General features: G+C 43.9%; 1 protein-coding gene across 1 annotated transcript in view; it reads left to right on the forward strand.

Moving 5' to 3' along the window:
• Positions 1–20,811, forward strand: part of KDELC2 (KDEL motif containing 2) — a 22,940-nt gene extending 2,129 nt beyond the window's left edge. The window contains exons 2-8 of the mRNA XM_015414814.1: positions 7,659–7,856; positions 9,632–9,915; positions 11,526–11,742; positions 13,035–13,231; positions 14,795–14,989; positions 19,422–19,526; positions 20,666–20,811. Coding sequence (XP_015270300.1) covers positions 7,659–7,856; positions 9,632–9,915; positions 11,526–11,742; positions 13,035–13,231; positions 14,795–14,989; positions 19,422–19,526; positions 20,666–20,791 — 1,322 coding nt within the window. The 3' untranslated portion in view covers positions 20,792–20,811. The remainder of the gene's footprint in view (positions 1–7,658; positions 7,857–9,631; positions 9,916–11,525; positions 11,743–13,034; positions 13,232–14,794; positions 14,990–19,421; positions 19,527–20,665) is intronic.
• The last annotated feature ends 1,770 nt before the right edge of the window (positions 20,812–22,581 follow it).

Raw genomic sequence — 22,581 nt, forward strand, 5'->3', positions numbered from 1 at the left:
CCAAATCTCAGTGCATGCTATCTTGACTGTAGAAAGTAAATAGAGAGAACGTCCTCTCTCTTTCCAAAACACTAGACCCAATGAAAATAATAAGCAGCAGACAAAAGCAACTACTTCACACAATGTGTATGGAACTCACCACCATGGGATATCTAGTTTGAGCAGCTTTAAAGGGCAATTAGACAAAGTTGTGGAGGATAGAGCCATCATGGTTATTAGCCGTGATAGCTAAATGTTACTTTGTCATTTAGAGGCAAGGCTCCTCAAGCCTTTTATGTTCGGTTTGTGGGCCATCTGGGGGAAAAAAGATGCTAGCTGGATGGACACTTAGTCTGATGAAGCATGGCTACTCTTATGTTCTTACTAGAGTTAAGTTAGATTCCTCTGTACAGCAGTGGCCAGCGGTGCCTTTATAATATCTCAGCGGACTAGACAGGACATGTTGTATTTGTTTTATTTTCTCCCTAAGGTGTTAGGACCAGCAAAACAAGTCTTGGTAGGGTGAGGTGTAGGGATACCAGAGAAAGGGAAAGGGACTGAGGCTAGACAGGCACACGCAAGGGTAAACTGAAGCTCACAGGGCAAGCAGAAAGAGGCAGGTTCAAGGGGGCAAAGTTTGGAGTGAGACATAGCCAAGGTGCTCTTGTCAAGAACTGTGGGCAGACCTACCAGATCAGTACCAGCCCCACTGCAGAGTGCACTTCCAGTATTAAATTGAACCCACTGCCACTTTTAAGGTCAATACCAAGCATCTGTGGGCACTACTGATGGATTACCCAGCACCAATTTCCTTCATACCCAAAGCAAAGAGCCAATCCTGGCTTCCCCCTTCCTCCAACTTTATGATCGGAAAAACCCAAGAGGGATCACCTTTATGTCTTTAGGGAGCACCCATTCAGAAACAGCTGCCTCTATAGGACACTTGGCTTGCAGCTCCCAGCATTCTCGGATGGGCCTCAGTACCCTGTGGCAGCCGTTTTGGGGTCCCACCCACTCCTCATTTTTAAAGTGACCACAGGCTCAGTGCGATTGGGGTCCCCTGATAGGTAGCTTTCATCCTATGAAGAGGCAGGGATAAAGTGGCACCCCATCTGTGTATGTGAAGAGTCAAGGTCAATTGTGGCTTTCAGTTTAGTATCAATGTCAATGGCTGTGAATCATGCCAGTATCCTGCCTTTCCTCGATCATGGAACCTAGGGTTATCAGATCTCCCATCCAGGAACTGACCAGACCAGTACCTGCTTATGCTCCAGTCAGATTGGTGCATCATGTACCTTCAGACCAAGTTCAATAGCACCTTAAGAGACTAGCAACATTTTCAGGATATAAGCTTTTGAAAATCAAAGGTTCCCTTCTCAGATGGATGTGCAGTTCTTGCCAACTGGTGGTGTCCATAGGTTGGGGATGGTGTCAAGGAGTCCAAGGCTGAACCCCATGGGTCCCCAGGGCAGTTGTACACAAGTAACCAGGTGGTTGTTTATTTTTAAAATGTATTCATGAAGTTTATTCCAATCACTAATGACATTAAAAGTTCATTCTACAGCCAACACAGTACTTTAGAATCATGCAACATGAAAACTAGCTCAGCTATCTAACACATTTCAGGACTTGTATTAGATGGCACAAACCTCAATTTCACAAGTCAAAGGCCAAAGCTGAGGTGTTCTCTATGTTGCTAGCAATTGCTATTCAAGAAGGTTATAGTTTGGGCTTCTGTCAAAATCCCAGGTAGTCTCTTTTCTTTCGGGTCCAAGCTCAGTTATAGTTTTGGGCATAGCAACATCAGGTGAGGATGACATCCAATCAGGACACGTTTCTAGGAGAAACATCTAGAAGATTATCTCATCACCCTGGATTATCTCTCTCCCATCACACGGACCACAGAGAGAAGCTAATCACTCTACTTCAATCTCTAGTCTTGAAGAGGATAAGAACCGAGCAGGCTGAGAGACCAATTAACACCTGCAGGATGGACCAGGCCTGTTACTATTCCCATTAACCTTTGCCTCACAGATGGGCATGAATCTAAAAAAGGCGGTTCAGGGCGGCCCACAAACCGAACCCTGACCAGAGCTAAAAGGGCCCCACCCAAGTCAGTCCAGCAAGTTTGAGTCCGTCTTTCTGCTGGCTGTGACTTGTCATGGCCTGGAGAAAGGGAGCAGGGACTGCCCAAGAAGGGTTAAATGGTTGCCAGCCAGTTAACCATTCGGTTTTGCTCCCTGTCACTTCGAGAGAGGGAGTGAAACTAAAGGGTTTAATGGCTCACAGCCATTTAAACCTGCTGAGTGGGTCTGCCACTCAGCTGTTAGGTTTAAATGGCCGACAGCCATTTAACCCTTCCATTTTGCTTCCCCCCCCTTCGAAAGGAGGGAACGAAACCAAAGGGTTTAGTGGCTCACGATCATTTAAACCTAACTGCCAAGCGGGTCCGCCACTCAGTTGTTAGGTTTAAATGGCTACCAGACAGCCATTTAAACCTAACAGCTGGCCGGCGAATCCTGCTGCACGCAGCTGTTAGGTTTAAATGGCTGGCTTCAACAGCTGAACTGGCCAAAAATCCAGTAAGTATTCAGGGAAGGTGCCTTCCCTGAACATCAGTTCCTGAGCTCTGAAGTGGCCCAAGTTCAGCCCAAATTTTGGTTCTTGAGCCGGTTCGTGTCCATCCCTACCATAGGTGCCGTATCTCTGACAAAGAGAGCTTTGACTCTCAAAAGCTCATACCCTGAAAATCTTGTTGGTCTCTAAAGTGCTGCTGGACTGGAATCTAGGTGTTCTGGTGCAGACCAACACGGCTACCCTCTGAAATTATCTTCAGACCATACTCGACTATAATATAGTTTATCTCTATGGTCCTACCAAGAGGTTCTTCATTTCAAACTGTATCTTCTTCCTGGGAACCTTAGGGCAAGATGCTCAATGTTAAATGCAGTGTATTTAATTTGTTTATATCCTCCCGTTCTCCCCTTTTGAGGACCCAAAGCGGCTTATGTTGTTCTTCTTTTCTCCAGTAACGAGTAAGAGAGGAAGAATCCAGGCCTTACTTACCTGCAATTGGAGAACCAGCCTTTATTGCCAGGCCACCCAAGCAGTGAACTTCTGAAGAATTAGCATCATACGTTTAAAATTAAGTAAAAGAAAATTATATTTTGTTTACAAAAAAGAGTAGCAAACATACACTTGTAACATCAGTCGCTCCAAACATTACGTGCACTTCTCTGTAGTGTTACCTAGTTTATACTATTTTGAGGCTTATAATGCTACGTTTGTTGTGGCTGTCACAATCGCGGTGCTTCTTCCCAGTCTGGACACTTCTAGAAGGGAACGGCCTTGCCAGGAATCTGGGTGGGAGCTGGAACCCTCCTCCTGCACTTCAGGATGGTGTCAGATAGCCACTTCCTTTTTGTCCTGGGCATCTCCATGAATATTGTTATACCTGTAAGGCAAACCACCTGTTCTGTCCTTGACCAAGAAACACAGCTATGTGTTTTTGCATTGGTGCAAAGTTGTTAAGTGCTAGTAGTGCTCTGTTGCCCAAACTGTTCGCAGTGATAGGCAGTGTAGTGGAACAGTCCTGCTCTTGCCTGCAGGCCCACCTTCCTGCTAAGGTTTTCTGAACACCTGGAGAGGCTTTTCTCTCTCTGGTAATCCGCTGCCACCATCTGACCTCAGTACGAATTACCCACTGGGAGGTCAGGACTCCCAGCTTCCCTTCCAAGTTCTGAGGCCTTGCCTCGGTGTCTCCTGCTGCCCAACACCTGGTCACCATGGGAACAGTTTACTGCCTTGTGCGCTCCTGGAGGAATAGCTGCTTGCCAACTGACTACCTTCCTCTGGCATGCCTTTCCAAGACAGTGGAGGTCTATGTGGTACAGAAAACCACTACCAGCATCAAAAGTTATAAAGGATTTATTAATAAGAAAATGTTCACAATCATACTTTTAACACAGCACCAAACTGAGCAAGGGATTCAAAAGGAATGGGTAAAACACAACTCCTCTGTCCCCCTGTCTATACATTCCCTATCAGATGTTAAAATATAAGACAGGCACCTTAGCTTAGAATGTTATCAATCTCTACAGAGTTACCATTACCTTGCAGCTTCTTCCAGCTGTCTAGGCCAGCACATGGTAATGGCTGCCTCTTTCAGACGTCAGTTAAGAGTTCTGTCTGCTCTGATGGATTCAGCACCAAAAGAAACCTTCCTCCTTGCTTCTAGGAGTTTTATCTTCTCCCTTTCCCCTCCCACTGACTCAGGCCAGGTCAAGGAAGCTTTTCCTGAAGTCTCCAGAAATTTTTTCTTGAAGTCTTTCTAGTCTTAATTCAATCAAATCTCTGTTCCCTGCTATGGGGGGGGGGGAGGGGGAGAGACTGGACCATCCTATTGTCTCTAGCTAAATCTGTTAGCATTCCTTAAGAGGTAGCTGAGGTGAGGCTGGAAAGCCATTGAACTGACTTCCCCCTTCCTGCCTGTTCTCTGCCCAGAGAGAAAAACTTTAAAAACCTCCTGGTCAGACCTCTACTCCAAAAATGCATTTCTTCACAGGTAGTTTGAGAAGGGATATGGCATGGAAAGGGTGCAGGAGTGGTGATCATAGATGTTAGGAACCCATCATCGTCTTGTTCCCCCCAAAAGCAAAGTGTTAACTCAAAATGTTGTGAGTAGATGAATCGGCTCAGAGGACAAGCAGCATCACATACTTCATAGACCTCTACTCCCCGAAGATGAGCATCAACAAGGTAACAAATAATAACCAGATAAGGCGTGTCCACAAGAAGACACCCTTCCCCAGAACAAAGGGAACTAGAATTTCAGGCACGTGGGATGGTGTTGGTATAAGCAACACTAGAAAGGCACAAAGCCAACATGCTGATAGTTGTCTTTGTTCCAACCAAAGGAGCCTGTAGACACAGCAAGGGATGAGATTGCCCCTACATATGACTTTGCACTGGCTGAAAGGTTGTTCTTTGCGCCTCAGCAATGCCATCTGCATCATAGCTAGTGGCAATACAGTCAGTGTTACAAATGGATCAGATTAACAATAGTAAAATAGCTTTAATGTGTTTAATCTGTTTTAACATCAATAACGTTCTGAGTTCCTCAAGCTGATGTAAGAACTAATTGTTCTTTAAAAGAAAAAGGATATCAGATTTGTATTTTTTTTTATTTGCCTTCAGCACCGCTGCTATGACATTTAGTTACATGCATTTAAATATTCTTTCATTTTAACATTTGTTAGGGCTTTATGTATCGGTGATGTCTAACAAACAGGTTGTTCCAGGTGGGTAGCCATGCTGGTCTGAAGCAGTAGAACAAATGTTGAGTCCAGTGGCACCTTTAAGACCAACAAAGGTTTATTCAAGGTGTGAGCTTTTGTGTGCCGCTGGACTCTAAATTTGTTCTAACCCGCTGCTATGACGTTTAGTTACATGCATTTAAATATTCTTTCATTTTAACATTTGTTAGGGCTTTATGTATCGGTGATGTCTAACAAACAGGTTGTTCCAGGTGGACAGCCGTGCTGGTCTGAAGCAGTAGAACAAATTTTGAGTCCAGTGGCACCTTTAAGAGCAACAAAGGTTTATTCAAGGTGTGAGCTTTTGTGTGCCGCTGGACTCTAAATTTGTTCTAACGTGATTTGCTTCTGTTACCTTTTACTGATGTATGTGTTTCTTACTGTTGTTCAACTCCAAGGATTGTTCTGTTAAATTTCATCCCATTTCTCTTGCTTCCATCCTTAAAGGCATCGATCTAAATAACTTCCTTCTCCTAATCTGCATTGACAATGCAAAACTTGACTTGCAGCCAGATTTGCAACATTTATATTGGTGGAAGTGCTGGCTGTGATTCTCCATCTAGTAGTATTCATATCTCCTTTTAGGATCTCTTCTTGTTTTCCTCGTTTTGTTTCCACTGGAATGAGAAGAAGAAGAGATGGGATTTATACTCCACCCTCCACTTCCCATGGGAGTCTCAGAGTGGCTTCAAGCTCCTTTCCCTTCCCCTCCCCACAACAGGCACCCTGTGAGGTAGGTGGGGCTGAGAGAGCTCTGACAGAAACTGCTCCTTTTCAAGAACAGCTCTTATCAGAACTATGGCTTGCCCAAGGTCATCCAGCCTGGTGCAAGTGGAGGAGTGGGGAATCAAACCTGGTTCTCCCAGATTAGAGGCCACGCACTTAACCACTACACCAAACTGACTCACATCAGTAGTGCCCACAGACATTAATTTGTTGTCTTTCTTTTGGTTACCTGTATTACTGTCATACCAGTTCACCCATAGTGCTAGTACTGGTTGCAGTATTTAGCTATGAGCTCCAAATTCTGTGATTTTTCTACTCTTGCATGGACTTGCAGAATACACAGAGACTTGATTATACTGCCCTCTTTATTAGGAATTGATTTATTTATTTAGATGTTTATACTCTGCTTTCCCCCCCTTTGGGAACCCAAAGTGGCTTACAATCATTCTTGCCTCCTTTATTTTATCCTCACAACAGTCCTGTGAAGTAGGTGAAAGCCAGTGTAGTGCAGTGATTAGATTGTTGGACTAGGATCTTGGAGTACCATGTTCGAATCCGCACCTTGTCATGGAAGCTTGCAGGGTGGCCTTGGGCTAGTCACTCACTCTCAGCCTCACACTCTCATGGTTGTAGATCAAGATGAGTAGCCCTGTTAGTCTCTCTGTCGGTAGCAGTACAAAAGAGTCCAGTAGCACCTTTAAGACAGAACCCGAATTCCTCAGAATTTGAAGAAGTGAGCAGTGACTCACGAAAGCTCATCCCCTGCCACAAATTTTGTTAGTCTTTAAGGTGCTACTGGGCTCTTGCTCTTCTCTACTGTAACTCACATGGTTGTTGTGAAGATGAAACGGAGGAAGGGAGAATGATGTAAGTCGCTTTGGGTCTCAGTTGGAGATAATGGTGGGGTTTAAATGAGGTAAATAATAAATAGGTGTAGAGTGTGTGACTGGTCCAGTATCACCCACAGAGCTTCCAGGGCTGATGGGGATTTGATCCTGGGTTTCCCAGATCCTTACAGTATCCACAAAAAAATAAGATTATTGAAATATTGAAAATTGCACTTGGCAGAGAGTACTCATAAGCTATAGTGTTTCAAACGAGAGCAAAAAGATTTTTGAAAGCTTGACTTTTCTGTTTGAATGGCATTTTGAGTGATGAGAAAAGTTCTGACAAAATGTTTACTTGATTTAACAACATGTTTACCTCTTTTTCATTTCCTAGAACATGAAGTGTCAAGTAGATTAAAAGAGTGACTCCCAAACATACAGAAAGCAAACTTGTTTTTGTATTTTGTGTTAAAGCTAGATCTGTGTGAAGCCTTGTGTATGCGCAGGGCTTCTACAGAGATTGTTGCTTTACAAGTGGCTGGAGGCATGGGTGTTAAAAGGTACGTTACCAGCTAAAAAGGTACAGCCTTTAGAAAGAGAGTTGGCAGTTTCAGGCACTTTCAGAAGTTATTAGACGGCCTGTTTGAAAGACACTGCGAGAGCAGTTTCAGCTTCTGCTGGTTATATGAAAGAAAGGCGTTTCGGAAGGCTTTAATGACCTTGGGGGCTTATTCAAACAGAAACTATTGCTTGTTATTTAAGCCAAATCATGTGAAATGGCTACAGTGATTTCTTTAATCGTCTTTCTTAGTAAGCAAACAATTCAAAGTGACAATCGAACCAGTCTCTCCGAAAGAAGTCCTCCAGATCCATGTCCCTGAGGTGCTGGATAGGAATGACGGATCCTTTCTTATGCGATATCGGATGCATGGAAGTGTCAAGGAAGGGCTAAAGGTGGAGATACTTTATAATGATGTGCATGTAGCACAGTCCCCCTATATTCTGAAGGGTAAGATACTTTTTTTCTCCTCCAAGTTTTAGAGTTGGCTGGTTAATACTAAAAAATCCTTTAAATCCATAGCTCACAGTCTTCAAAAGAAAAGTAGCTTTTTTGGAGGAGCATGCTTTATGGTTTTTGTAGTTGTAGACAAGGGTCATTCCGTAGAAAAAAAGGTGCAGGAGCTCATTAGCATAACCTATTAGCATAACTTATTTGCATATGCTACACCCCCTGGCATCAGATGGAAGGGAAGGTGGTTTAAAGGTGAGCCAGCACCTTAGATGGGCTTCTGGGAGCAGGGGGTGGGGCTTTGTCATGTGCCCGCCCCCTGGGCTCCTCACTCCCGGAGCGCCGCTCCTCTGCGCTCCGGCTCCAACCGACCCCTGGTTGTAGATAAGCAAAGAAGATTGTCTTGTTGAGTCACAGCTGACTCATGCTGACCCCAGCCATGGGGTATTCAAAGCAGGAGTCGAGCAGAGGTGGTTTGCAATTAACTTCCTCCATGTAGCAACCCCAGTCTTCCTTGGTGGTTTACCATCCAAGTGCTGATCATTGGGTGATCCTTTTGGATAAACAAGTTGGGTCTTAATCTGAGAAGTATAAAGCCACCTATGTGTGTTGTTTCTTATTGTACCAAATAGTGAATACAATAGGATACCTTACACATCTAAATGTTTGAGATGGGACTACAGGTATTGGACTTAGTATACTGTTTTCCTTATCTTGAAGTTGGTAATTCATTGATTACAACTCAACAGCTTGGTGGTCAGATAATATTATGAGGACAACAATAAAGAACTGAAAGGATGTTGCTGAGTATTAAAGAATCCAGAGTCCAGCCCCTCTCAAAGCTTTACAAAGCACCTTGTCCAGCCCTGTGGGGAGTTGGCCTTATCTTGCCAAAAAGCAAATGAAATTGATGTAAGGCAAAACTCTGGATTCCAAGAGTCTAGAGCTGGAATTGGTCCATTATCTCCCCCCTCTTAGCATCTAATTTAATGCAGTGTGTGATGTGATGTCATTATGCTGTGTACTGGTCTGCCCTCCATAGATGCCTAAAATGGTGGGGCAATACATGGAATGATGGCTGCAGGTTTCACGTTTTGATAAACTAGCATGGGGGGAGGTGCAGAGGAGAAGCAGAAGTTTCATTTCTCTTGCAGTGTCTGGTCCACCCTCCCCATGCTCCCAGATACTAGTGATGATTGCTTGGGTACGTTTCTGCTGCTTTGGTTACAACACAAGGCCAGCAGGAGAAACAAAGCCATGGTTTAATTAAATGGTTGCAAGGCAGAAACTCACTGGAGAAAGTTGCTGGGAGGGGTGTGTTGCTCCAAACTTAGGAGTGTGTGTGAAAGACACCTCTGCTGGACTGGGGAGCAAAGGAACCATACTCCTACTGTTATTATCAGGCAACCACACAGTGCAATCAGAATGGTAGGCTGCTACTTACCTGAGGAAGTTCTTGGCTCCGTGAAGTCATAGGTCACATAGGTATTTGGCCTGGGTCAAAGAATTACCCAATGGACAAAATTTCAGTCTATCAGTTGACTGGCATCCCAGCCCTATATCCCTCTCATGATCTTAAGGCATGGATATCACATTTTGATTACTTGGAATTAGTATAACTATGGCTGTTAAGTGACCTGAAGTTTTACCTGGTAAATTATTTCTTGACTACCAAAGACTACACTAGCAGGTGGAGAAAATAACTCAGCTCCTGCAGGTCACAGTCGTGCCTTTATCCCAGGTGAACTATATTTGTAGTGCTTTATTCTTTTCAGGACCTGTTTATCATGAATATTGTAACTGCCCCAAAGATGCTACGGCTTGGGAGAGAAGTCTTTCATGTCCATCAGAGGAACCACAGGTCACAAAGGACTTCAGTGCATTTCTTAGTATCGATCTTCAGCTGATGTTTAATGAAGTCCCGCCAAGGTTTGGCCAAAGAACGGGAGCCATTGTTCATTACACTATCCTTGGTAATCACATCTATCGCCGTTCCTTGGGGAAGTACACAGACTTCAGAATATTCTCTGATGAAATTTTGCTATCATTGGCAAGAAAGGTATACTTATATAGCTGCTCACTCCTTCACAGCTCTGTCATTGTCACTTTATTTAATAGCCAAGGGTTTGTCCCCCATGTGGATAGCCAAATCCATATAATGGGGGCCAGCCAGTTACAATTCAGGGTTCTGCAACCCCAGGGGAACATCTGCCAATTCAGATAGAAAAGCAAAGTGTGATTTCTCCCAAACAAGAAGAAGTCATTGAGTCTGAGCATGTGAGGGGATTGGGTAGTGGTGGTGCATAAGCAGAAGGCTTGTTTTCAGTCTTCCAGACCATGGAAACTTTCCATCTGAACAGACCAAGTGATGGAATACACAGTTGCAGTTTCAGAGAAATTGTTTATTCCATGCAGGGAGCTTCAGGGGCCCGAGGGGAATGAAATGGCCTTCATGAACAGGGAGATAAAGCACAAGAGCAAGGCCGATGGTCTCTCTGTTTATGGAGAAAATAAACCATCAGGCTTCACCCTTAGATAAGAAGCAGTTTTTTACATGGCTTCTGACGTTCTGTCATTTCAGACTTTCCCTGTGCTCTGGGCTGTTTGGTATTTAAATCTTTTTATTTTTATTCTTTTTTGTTTCTGTTTTGTGCAGTTTTCTGTTTACCAATGTATTGTATTGCTTTCACTGCTTTCCTGAAAGGTAGGTGCATGAGAAGGCAGTTCAGCACTCATACATTCCTTCCCCTTCAGACTGTGTTTTATTAACCTTCTCCAAAAACCTTAAACCTCTTTTTCTGCCCAGATTCAAACCTGCCTCTCTTAGTCTCAGATCCAGGCTCAAATACGGCTTATAGCTGTGCAACTCAAACAGCTGGGTGTGAATGTCCAAGGAGTGGTTCTTATGGGATCTTCTAGGCCAGTCTTCCCTCTAACATGCCCCAATAAGATCCATCAGAACTGCATGGGGAAGGAGAGTACATTGGAAGTGCATCCAGATGTGGATGCCATAAAAAAATCTGCATAACCTTAGTGGAATGCACACTGGGAATGTGTTTTCAAATGCATATCCTGATGTAGGTGGAGGGATAGATATCAAATGCACCTTCAGTTGAAAGCAGCGTGTACTCAGATACTCATTTAGATGTGCATCTTATTTGGGCTTCCGGTTCCTGATCCAGCAAGTGATTACAGGCGCTCCTGCGCACGTTGAATAATGTACTTTCAATAAACTTTCAATGCACTTTAATTATCATTTGCAAGTGGACTTTGCCATGTCACACAGTAAAATCCAGTTGCAAAGTGGACTGAATGTGCATTATTCACTGTGTATGAAAGTTGTCATCCATGTGTTGGAAGGCTACTTCCGCTTGTCAGTCTTGGTGGAATCAGACAAGAGAGCATGTGCGGGTGGGGTAGGGGTGGAGAGAGATCAGGGGAAGGATGACAGTGGCTTTCTCTTTACCCTACTTATTGGGGGGTGGGGAGGTGGAACAAAAGAAAAATACATTAACTGCAAAAAAGAGTAGGTCCCTGCTTGAAAGAATAAATCCTAATTGGTGTTTGTACATGCAAATCAGTTTGATGGCCCATGAAATTAACATTTGTTGTTAGGGACAAAGCTTTGTATAATAGGGCAGCATGGCCTATGGCTGTTTGTTTGCTTAGGTTCATCTCCCCGACATGGAATTTTATCTTAATGTTGGGGACTGGCCAGTTGAATATCGGAAAGCAGACGACAGCCCCGGACCTCTGCCTATCTTTTCTTGGTGTGGCTCTGTGGATTCGGCAGATATAGTACTTCCAACCTATGATGTCACCCACTCCACCCTTGAAACTCTCCGTGGCGTCACAAATGACCTCCTGTCTATTCAAGGGAACACAGGTAAAGGGTGACTGTGCACTTCTGCAAGTGGAAGGGAAACAGCGTTAATCGGTGGAGGGCCATTTGTACAAACTAGTCTGTGTTAAGAAAGAAAATGCTGGTGCCAAAGTTGTTCTCTCTGGATGACAAGCATTCATCTTTGAGCTTGAGATGTTAGTTTATTAGGAAATGGCACTAAGGTATTAATAGCAGAACAACAGAAATGTTAACATACCTTAACATTGTAAAAATATTATAATGGTTTATATTGTTTTAAGGCAATCTGAAGAAAAAAACAACAGAATAACCTTAATGCAGGGGCCATCACCAATAAGACCGCAATCACAAACCCGTTCTTCTGCCACAGTCCTAGGAGTCTCTCATTTTCACATGTTGCATTAGTTCACTTAACCCAGCTGTGCACACTTCGAGGGCTGCTGCAGTGATTGTAGAGGTACCCTTAGCCACTAAGAAGGCCAGCTGTGGCATGGAGCTTTAGTTCAGCTTTTCCTCCTCTCTTCTTAAAATTCTGTGCAACATATTCTATTGTAATTTGTTAGAGTCAGCTGGTGTGGTGGTTTTGTACACAGAAGGGCAACATAGAAATGTTTGACTAAATACTTGGGTGAGGCAAAGAATTTCTGCAGCTCCCTGCTGGAATTGGACAATGCATGGTGATTTGCAAATCTAGCTTCAGCATTTAAGGCAGGGGAGCAGTGTTCCCTCTAAGCTGAGTTAGTGTGAACTAACTCACAGTTTTTTAGCCTGCAGCTCACACATTTTTGTCTTCGCTCAGGAAGGATGGCTCCAGAGCAAACTAATTGATGCAGCAGCCAAATCGCTCGCTCACAACTTCAATGCCAGTAGCTCACGGAGTAGAATTTTTGCTCACAAGACTCCACAGCTTAGAGGGAGCATTGCAGGGGAGATATATTTACAAGCCCTAAAACAGTGGCATTTCCCTTCCATTTGACACCCAAAATGCATGCTAGGCCCTCCTTTCTGAGACCATCACTTTGACCTGGACATGCTTTCAGGACAGCACACAGAGACAAAATGACAGGGGAATGAGAAGGGGTTTCTGTCTCTTTCTCCCTGTTTGCGGAGTGCCTCTTGGTCTCTGAACCTCTGCTTTGTACTTGAATAGGGATGTCAGTTTGCATTCAGAGTTCTCTCCCACTGTCCTTAACACATTGTTCTTTCTAATGTGAGCTTAAATGCAAAAAAGTGCTTTTGTTCCTAACACATGCGTTACTTGTTCAGTGGCTGTGTGTATGCGTGTTTCATTTTAATTAAATATCTAATAATTCCAGGCCCTGTGTGGGAAAACAAAACCGAACGGGGTTTTTTCAGAGGTCGAGACAGCCGAGAAGAACGGCTGTGGCTGGCCCAGCTCTCCAAGGAAAACCCAGAACTGCTGGATGCTGGAATAACAAGTTACTTCTTCTTCAGAGAAAAGGAGAGGGAGCTGGGAAAGGCTCCATTGATGGGGTTCTTTGACTTCTTTAAGGTATGCCAGTAGTCATAGTTGGGGCCCATTGACACCAGGAGGAGACACACATTTCCTTGTTTTGCTTTGCTTTGACACCTGCCCGAGAGTTACTTTGAATGGTACGAAGTTCTGGCATGGAACACAATTAAGTTTAAGGCTTAATGTGTATATTTCACCCATGCGTATTGTGTTGTGTGTACGGGCAATAACAACTGTGGCCTCTTCATTCGTTTCCAGTGCACCCAAATGCACACACATGACCATCTTAACCAGCATGCAAATATAGGTTTATATTCAGTTTCCTACGTAGGAAAATACTTCCTTCTTTGCTGGAATTTCGTAACATAAAAAGTAGTCTCAGGCTTCACTACAAGCTGAGAGCCAAAGGATCCAACCCACATACTCCAAGCACTTCCGTGCCAACACTGGTACTTCCTAGATTTCCTGTTCTGGTTATGCTTCCTCATGTTGCATCAGCAGCTACACCTAAAGAGTTTCAGGTGCCACCTGTCAGGTGGGACTTGTGTGTTATGGTTCAAAGGGAGACCCACAAACCCTCACTGTGCATGCTAAAATTCCCTAAGTCAGGGGTCCCCCAACCTATTTGAGCCTGTGTACACCTTTGGAATTCTGACACAGGGCAGTGGGCACAGCCACAAAATAGTTGCTCCAGGAGGCGGAGCCATATGTAAAATGGCTGCCGTAGCTTCCCTTCAGTTACATGGTGAAGATCCTTGTACTAGTTTGGTGTAATGGTTAAGTGCATGGACTCTAATCTGGGAGAACCGGATTTGATTCCCCACTCCTCCACTTGCAGCTGCTGGATGACCTTGGGCAAGCCATAATTCTGTCAGAGCTATTCTCTCAAGAACAGTTCTGGAAAGAGCTCTCTCAGACCCACCTACCTCACAGTGAAGGGTGAGGTATAAATCCAATCTCCTCTTCCTCTTCTTCTTCTTCTATAGCGGCAGCTGCTACCAAAGCAAAGTTTTTAAAAAGCTGCAAAGCCAATCAAATCTCCAGTGACCACTCAAAAGTCTTGCTAGGCAAAGCCCCACCTGGGCCTCCTCAGTTTCTAAAAACAGTTGGCAGGCACCAGGAAAGAAGAAGAGGAGGAGATTGAATTTATACTCCGCCCTTCACTCGGAGTCTCAGAGTAGCTTACAAACTCCTTTCCCTTCCCCTCCCCACAACAGACAGGTGGGTGGGGCTGAGAGAGCTCTTTCAAGAACTGCCCTTTCAAGGCCAGCTCTGACAGAACTATGGCTTGCCCAAGGTCATCCAGCAGTTGCGAGTGGAGAAGTGGGGAATTAAACCCGGTTCTCCCAGATTAGAGTCCGCACACTTAACCACTACTCCAAACTGGTGTCAGCGGGCACAGGTGCACCCACGGGCTCAGCATTGGGGACCGCTGCCCTAAGTAGAGTTTTGGGGGCCCAGCCGTAGGCTGAAAAGTGACCAGGAAACAAGCATGCTTTTAATTGTTTGCACATTTCTGAAACCTTTTGGGGGTCAGGGTCTGGTTTTGAGCCTCAACATTGTTCATGCTCCTTTTCTCCTTCTCATTTCTCTTTGTACCAGTACAAGTATCAGGTGAGCGTAGATGGCACAGTGGCAGCCTATCGGTTCCCCTACCTCCTCCTGGGCAACAGCCTTGTGATGAAGCAGGATTCACAGTACTATGAACACTTCTACACAGAGCTGAAGCAATGGCGTCATTATGTTCCGGTGAAAAGGAACCTGGAAGACTTGTTAGAAAAAATAAAATGGGCCAAGGTAACCATCGTTGCTAGCAGAAGAAAAGATGAACTGTAAAAATAGGAGCATCTGGAGTGGGGTCCCAGCTCAGCAGTAGAACATCTGCTTGAGAGCCAGTTTGATGGAGCGTAGACTCTAATCTGGGAGAACCGGGTTTGATTCCCCACTCCTCCACATGCAGCTGCTGTTGTGACCTTGGGTCAGTCACAAGTTCTCTCAGAGCTGTTCTCTCAAGGGCAGTCCTTGAAAGAGCTCTCTCAGCCCCACCTACCTCACAGGGTGTCTGTTGTTGGGAGGGGAGGGAAAAGGAGATTGTAAGCTGCTGTGAGACTCCTTCGGGTAGTGAAGGGTGGGGTATAAATCCAATCTCCTCCTCCTTTTCCTCGGCATGCAGAAGGTCCTAATTGCAGTCACCGGTCTCTCCAGTTAAAAGGATTAGGGAGTAGGTGATGCAAAAGAGTTTGACTTGGGGACCCTGGAGAGCTGCTGCCAGTCAGAGGAGATAACACTGACCTCTTTAAACCCGTTCACGTGAGCCTTTCCTGTTTTGTTACTAGATGTAGATTGCTTAGAGGCACCCATCAGCATAAATGGCTCTTCCCTCCACCCACCACCACGGAAAGGGAAAAGAACTGAAATGTTAAAAGGCCCGTCTTTCGAGGTCACAAGCAGGATCGGAACCCAGCTGCCCTGCCCTTCCTTCCTCTCTTCCCAGAATGGCAGGCCCTGGAAGGGAGGAAACCAGACTGCCAGCTGGGATAGAGGCTTTCACTATCCCGTCTCCCTTCTCTGCTCAGAATAAGGGAAGCAGGACATTGCCGGCCAGCCTTGTCTCTGCGTTCTGTGGCTGCAGCCTGAATCACGCATGTGACGGCTGGGAAATTGTAACTGGAAGCCACTGCAGAGCTTGCTGGTGCTTTTGTTGCTTGGTTTGTTTTGTTTTGCCTTGCTATCAACTAACAGCTGATTTGGAGCTGCGGTGGCTCAAGTGGTTAAGACGCTGAACTGCAGGCAAATCATAACCAGGCACAAGAGGAGAAACTAAGCATTTGTGAATTAAGGGTTTAGCATGACAGAACTTACTTTGCTTTCATGATCTGGGATCCTCTAAAGCTTATTTAGCAAATTATGTGCTCTTTTCAACTAACTGGGCTTAGAAGGTTGTAACTTTTTTGGGGACTGCAGTGTAAATGACAAAGATTTAATCTTGTACAGAAGCGGGTAGTCTCTAAACCACCAACACTATATTGTTATTGTTATCATTATTTTGATTTTTGAATCACCCATCCCTGCTAGGTAAAGGTTCCCTTGCTCAAAAGCCAGTCAAATCCGACTCTAGGGTTGCGGTGCTCATCTCCGTTTCAAAGCCGAAGAGCCAGCGCTGTCCGAAGACATCTCCGTGTTCATGTGGCTGGCATGACTAAACACCAAGGCGCACACAACGTTGTTACCTTCCCACCGAAGTGGTCCCCCTCCTTTACTCCCCCAGGGAGCTACCCAGTTTGATTTAGGAGCTTTCTATTTCATTAAGCAAAGTTCTCTGAAATTCAAACAATGTTGTGGTGTGTATTAGGCCGTGAGAGAGCATCCTGGCCAAGGCCCATTCAGTGAGCACCTGGGCTCAGAGATGGTTAGACTCTTACATTTCCATGTTGAGTACTTTATTTATAAAATGTGTATCCTGTTCTGCCCTTACAAGGGCCACCAAGGCTCCTTATCAACACTGAATGCTGGTCCACACTGAGATCCATCACCTTGGTAAAAATACCATGTGGAAAGGGTTGGTGGGTATTTTTCAGACAAAGTGATATGTATGCAGTGCTGAGCTTCATCCTCTATGTACTCAGTTCTTTCTCAGCAAAGAGTGTGAGAACTGCACTGTTAGTAGTCTCATTGTACCCACTACAACGTACTGGCTCTTTCAGCACTATGTGAGTGGTTTGCAGCCAGCATTTTTTACTTTTTAACTAAGCACTGCCTTCAAGAACAGACAATATTAAAACTAAGGGATGCGGATTCCACAGCCAAAATTATACTCCACATTGTACACTTAAAGTGTATGAATTAATGTTGTTGTTTTGCACATAACATGTGCATGCTTAAATCCCATTGATTTTTAAATCCTCATAACCAATGTTCCCTCTAAGCTACGGAGTCTTGTGAGCAAAACCTCTACTTTGTGAGCTACTGGCACTAAAGTGAGCAAGTGATTTGGCTACTGCATAAATTAGTTTGCTCTGGAGCCATATTTCCTGAGCTAAGACAAAAATGTGTGAGCCGGAGGCTAAAAAACTGTGAGCTAGCTCACACTAACTCAGCTTAGAGGGAACACTGCTCATAACCAGGCACAAGAGGAGAAACTAAGCATTTGTGAATTCAGGGTTTAGCATGACAGAACTTACTTTGCTTTCATGATCTGGGATCCTCTCTAAAGCTTATTTACCTTATTTAGCAAATTATGTGCTCTTTTCAACTAACTGGGCTTAGAAGGTTGTAACTTTTTTGGGGACTGCAGTGTAAATGACAAAGATTTAATCTTGTACAGAAGCGGGTAGTCTCTAAACCACCAACACTATATTGTTATTGTTATCATTATTTTGATTTTTGAATCACCCATCCCTGCTAGGTAAAGGTTCCCTTGCTCAAAAGCCGCATTTGTGAATTCAGGGTTTAGCATGACAGAACTTACTTTGCTTTCATGATCTGGGATCCTCTCTAAAGCTTATTTACCTTATTTAGCAAATTATGTGCTCTTTTCAACTAACTGGGATTAGAAGGTTGTAACTTTTTTGGGGACTGCAGTGTAAATGACAAAGCTTTCATCTTGTACAGAACCGGGTAGTCTCTAAACCACCAACACTATATTGTTATTGTTATCATTATTTTGATTTTTGAATCACCCATCCCCGCTAGGTAAAGGTTCCCTTGCTCGAAAGCCAGTCGAATCCGACTCTAGGGTTGCGGTGCTCATCTCTGTTTCAAAGCCGAGGAGCCAGCGCTGTCCGAAGACGTTTCCGTGGTCATGTGGCCGGCATGACTAAACACCAAGGCGCACGGAACGCTGTTACCTTCCCACCGAAGTGGTGCCTATTTATCTACTTGCAATTTCTTGCTTTCGAACTGCTAGGTTGACAGGAGCTGGAACTAGAGATGGGAGCTCACTCCATCATGCGGCACCCGGGTCTCGAACTGCTGAACTACCGACCTTCCACAGCCTGCAGTTCAGCATCTTAATTACCTGAGCCACCGCAGGTTGGCTACTGCAGGATAAAAACTCTACAATAAAAGTACAGCAGCACCAGTAAATAAAGTTAAACTCCAGGTGATGAGCTAAAATCACTTCCCATTCTAGACTGCCCAGCTACCTTGTGGTTAGGGGAGGAAGAGGGATGACTGACCTGGAGAGCAAAAGAGGGTTCCAGCTAGAGTGAAAACCATTGCTGCCCTTGACCCAAATACCTGGCGGAACGTCTCTGCCTTACAGGCCCCGTGGAATTGCATGAGATCCCATAGGGCCCTGGGGGTATTGGGCAAAAAGTTCCACCTGGCTGAGGACAGCAGGACATCTTTGGACCAGGGGATCACCATCTGATTGCTACCCAAAGAGCATAACGCTGTCTTGGGAACGTAGCAGAGGAGACGGTCCCGCAGATACGTTGGTCCCTGACCGCTCAAGCCCTTAAAAGTCAGCACCAGAACCTTGAATTTGACTTGGAACTCTACTGGAAGTTAGTGCAGCTGGTGCAGCACAGGTTGTATGTATGCTGTCCATGATGTTCTCGGTTTAAAAACTGAGATTAATAGAAAGAGGCATTTATAGTTATTTTAACAATTGTTCCCGCTCTAGAAATGGTGAAATAAATAAATAAAATAATAGAAGTCATAATCTAGATAAATCACTGAAAATTTTGGAACTTGGAACTAGTTCAGTACAAATACACCCAACACTACAACTCCTAAAACATATTTCCTTATATGAACAAGGATGTGTCTCTTTGTAACCTTAAGGAAACCACAACCCTTGGCACATAAATAGGTAATGATAGCATGGGTGAGAGAAAACAATAACAGCTCTGTGTTCAGAGCAACCAGATCTGTGTGGGAGGTGTCAGACATGCAGTTTGGAGAAAAAAGGATGAAGCTGACTTTCCAAAAACAATATGAAGTTCCCCTCCTTAATTGTACCAAATCGCTACTGATCGCAGTGTGGGCTGCTAAAGACTGCTGGGGGGAAGTATGAAAAGACTGGAAATAAATATTGCAGGCTCTTGTGATGTACATACTTGCTCAGTATCATTGCAGTGTTCAGTAGCAGCACATAATATTCCTGCATATGCTGAAAAATCCTAGTATCCCCTCTCTCTGAGTGCAGTCATACCACAGGGGAACAGAGTGACCCACCCAACAGTCAATTATATGATGCTCCTTTGTTTTCTTTCCCATTTCTCAGGAAAATGATGAGGAGGTCAGAAAAATAGCTAAGGAAGGGCAGGCAGCGGCAAGAGTATTACTGCAGCCCCACCGGTTTTATTGCTACTATTTCAAAGTCTTCCAGGTTAGTCTAACTTCCAAGTTACTCTAACTTTTACTGTTTTACTTTCTCCCTTCCATAGACCCGGGCTATTCCAATCTTTAACAGTATCCAAGGGCTGAAAAGTCTGGCAAATCTTGGTTCCCTGTAGCTGAATGTCAGACTATAACTTGCTAATGGTCATTAAGAACATAAAAATACCAAAGTCCATCTTGGCCAACATCCTGTTATTTGACAGTGACTCACCAGAGGCCCCAGGAGACCAAAGCCAGAGGTAATAGCCTTCCCTTATTGTTCTGCCCCCCCCCCAACTGATATTGTGGTACCGTATGATGATTCTAAATATGGAAGTTCCGTTTAGCCATCATGGCTAACTGCCTTTGATAGACCTTTCCTCCACTAATTTGCCTAATCCCTCTTTAATCTGCTAGCCACTACCACCTCTTGTGGTAATGAATTCCAAAATCATGTAGGTTTCTTTCTATATATGACTTAGCCCTGCACAGCTATGGTGTGATGCAGTTTGACTTTCCTTTCCCTGTATAAACACTAGATTGGAAAGAGGGAGAGGTGAACATCACCATGTTTTTAAAAACAAAGCATAAAGAAAACCAGAGCATCAGGGAGAGGAGTACACGTTCCCTGACATGGTATTTTTCTCTGTGCAGGAAGTTGTTTTTTTTAAATGGGAGGACAGCCCCCCAAATTACCAGGTATAGAATTTGTAGAACATCTAAACAAAATTAATTGAAGAGCTCTAAATACATAGTTCTGAATACAACTCATCATCTTTGAAAATGAATATACTTGGCATCCGTTTGACATGAGACCAGACCCAAATCCAGAATTCTTGCAAGAAAGCCACAGTCTCTTAAATTTGCGTATGTGTATGAGAGAGAACGCAAGCAACATGCTGCTTCCAATCTGAGTGTGTGTCGCAGGATATTGTTAGACTGCACTGAGAACTTTGCTTAGAAAATATGATCAGAAAGCTTCAGGTGTGTGTTAATCCATTTGGGGTTCAGTCAGTATTATAAAGAAAGCACATTAAGGGTTATTCCTTACATCTTTACAACAATGGCTAGAGCGAAGGGAAGCAGGCTTACTGTTTTGAAGAGCCTACTGCTGTTTCAGTTCCTTTAAACACGGTTTACATGTTTTAGAAATATGCTGAACGCCAAGTTGGCAAACCTGAAATACGGGATGGAATGGAATCTGTGCCTCAGCCAGATGACAGGACTTCAGTCTGCGACTGCTACAGGGGAAAGCCTTCGAGGGACGAGCTATAAGTCACTCTGCCAAATGGGAATCTAATCGAATGTTATCTGTTGCAAGAGTGACGCAAGGCATCTGGTGCAATTCAAGCTGTGAAAGCTGAGGCATATTTAGACACCTTTCTCTTCTTTTCCCCTTCACCATGTTGGTTCATGTGCCTTTTTAAATTGGAACTGGGAATCTGTAACAGTGTGTTCTTATTCAAACCATGTTCTGAGCTCTCCTGTATTTATGTACAGTTTGTATGACTGCAGTCTGCTGTAGTAATATTTAGCAGGCATTCAGTCAGAGCTTCACATAACATTTATCTCGAAGGCCCTTACAAATAGTCCTTCACTGTAGGTCAGAGGGTGGGGTAGAAATCTGAGGAATAAGTAAAATAAATAATCTGCTTAGAAGAGGTGAGTTCATGGTGAAGATGCAGGTTGAACTGGGGCCTTAAGTAGCCCAGGTTCTTTGCAATGACACCAGCTTTGGCCATATAGATGCTGAATTCATTGTAACTGCCCACATAAATTATTGTCTAGTGTTTAAAACATTGTTATGCTGCCTTTCCACCCAATTAGGATCCTTAAGGTAGTGCACATAAAAACATTAAAACATTTGAACAATTAACAACAATATTTACGATTATAAAATAATTCACTAAAAACACATAAACACCACCAGAATCAGGGCGAAGGGCCAATAACTGTTATTTGGGGTATGCCAAACGAAACAAAAAACTCTTCACTCACTGGTGGAAAACACCGATGGAGGAAGAGAGACAAATCTCCCTGGGCAGGGAGTTCCAAAGTTTTAGTGCCACGACTGAAAAGGCCGTTTCTTGGGTTGCTACCTTTCTAGCCACAGATGGTAGGAGCCACTAAAGCAGGGCCTCTGAAGATAAACAAATGTACAAATGCGACTCCTCACCCCATATCGATGGTTTGAAACTTAGCTAGCTGTTTGGTGGGCTGATTGTCAATTTTTTTCCATTTTTTAAAAAATACTTGCCCATTATTTTTTTAAAGCCTCCCTATTCAAATATCAACTCAGAGGTGAACTGAGGGGCCAAATTAGATACAGTGGGCAGGCATATACTCATGTCTTTGCTGTTTGTCTATGACACACGGGATTTGGAGGGACCATTTTTTCAAATAAAAAGGGGCTCGGGAGAGGGGAGCTAACGCCTCCCTCACTTAACCATCTCTTCCTCAAAGCACTTTCTCTTGCCAACCCAGAGCAGAATGAGATGAGAGCACCCTTCACCTATGCAGTGGTTTTTTTTTTAATTTAAAGAAAGAGAATGTCCTGAGATAGACAGCTATTCTAGCAATATAGAGCAGCTAGCTCCTTAGTTCCATCTCTGTGTTTTTTTCTTTACTAAATTTAGGGTTATTGAAATAATTTGGCATATTTTCCAGGCCATTCAGAATGAGGCTGTATTCTAGGTGCATTTAACATTATGCTCCATAAATGGTCTGTAGACAGGTAAAATTATAGTCTGATTGACTTAAGTATCGTGCGTGTCTAAATCTGTCGACGGGTTTAATGTTGTTATGAACACAAGCTGCATCTTGATTTCAAAACATGCGCCTACCTATGTATAAAAAGTTGCCTAACAGGATTTTTAAATTAGGTCACTATGCAAAGCACTGGATCATCTTTTGAAGTTGCGGTGTAATTAGACTCCTTTCTTCCCATGAACAGGAAATGAAAGCTGGCATAAATTTGCCATGGAATTGAACTATATAACTTATTGGGTTACTTGTTCGTTCTCAAGAGCAAAGTGATTTTCTTCTACCAAAGAAGCTTTCTAGAG

The sequence above is a fragment of the Gekko japonicus genome, unplaced genomic scaffold (genome assembly GCF_001447785.1).
Source record: "Gekko japonicus isolate JY-2015 unplaced genomic scaffold, Gekko_japonicus_V1.1 scaffold1956, whole genome shotgun sequence".
NCBI classification, from domain to species: domain Eukaryota; kingdom Metazoa; phylum Chordata; class Lepidosauria; order Squamata; family Gekkonidae; genus Gekko; species Gekko japonicus.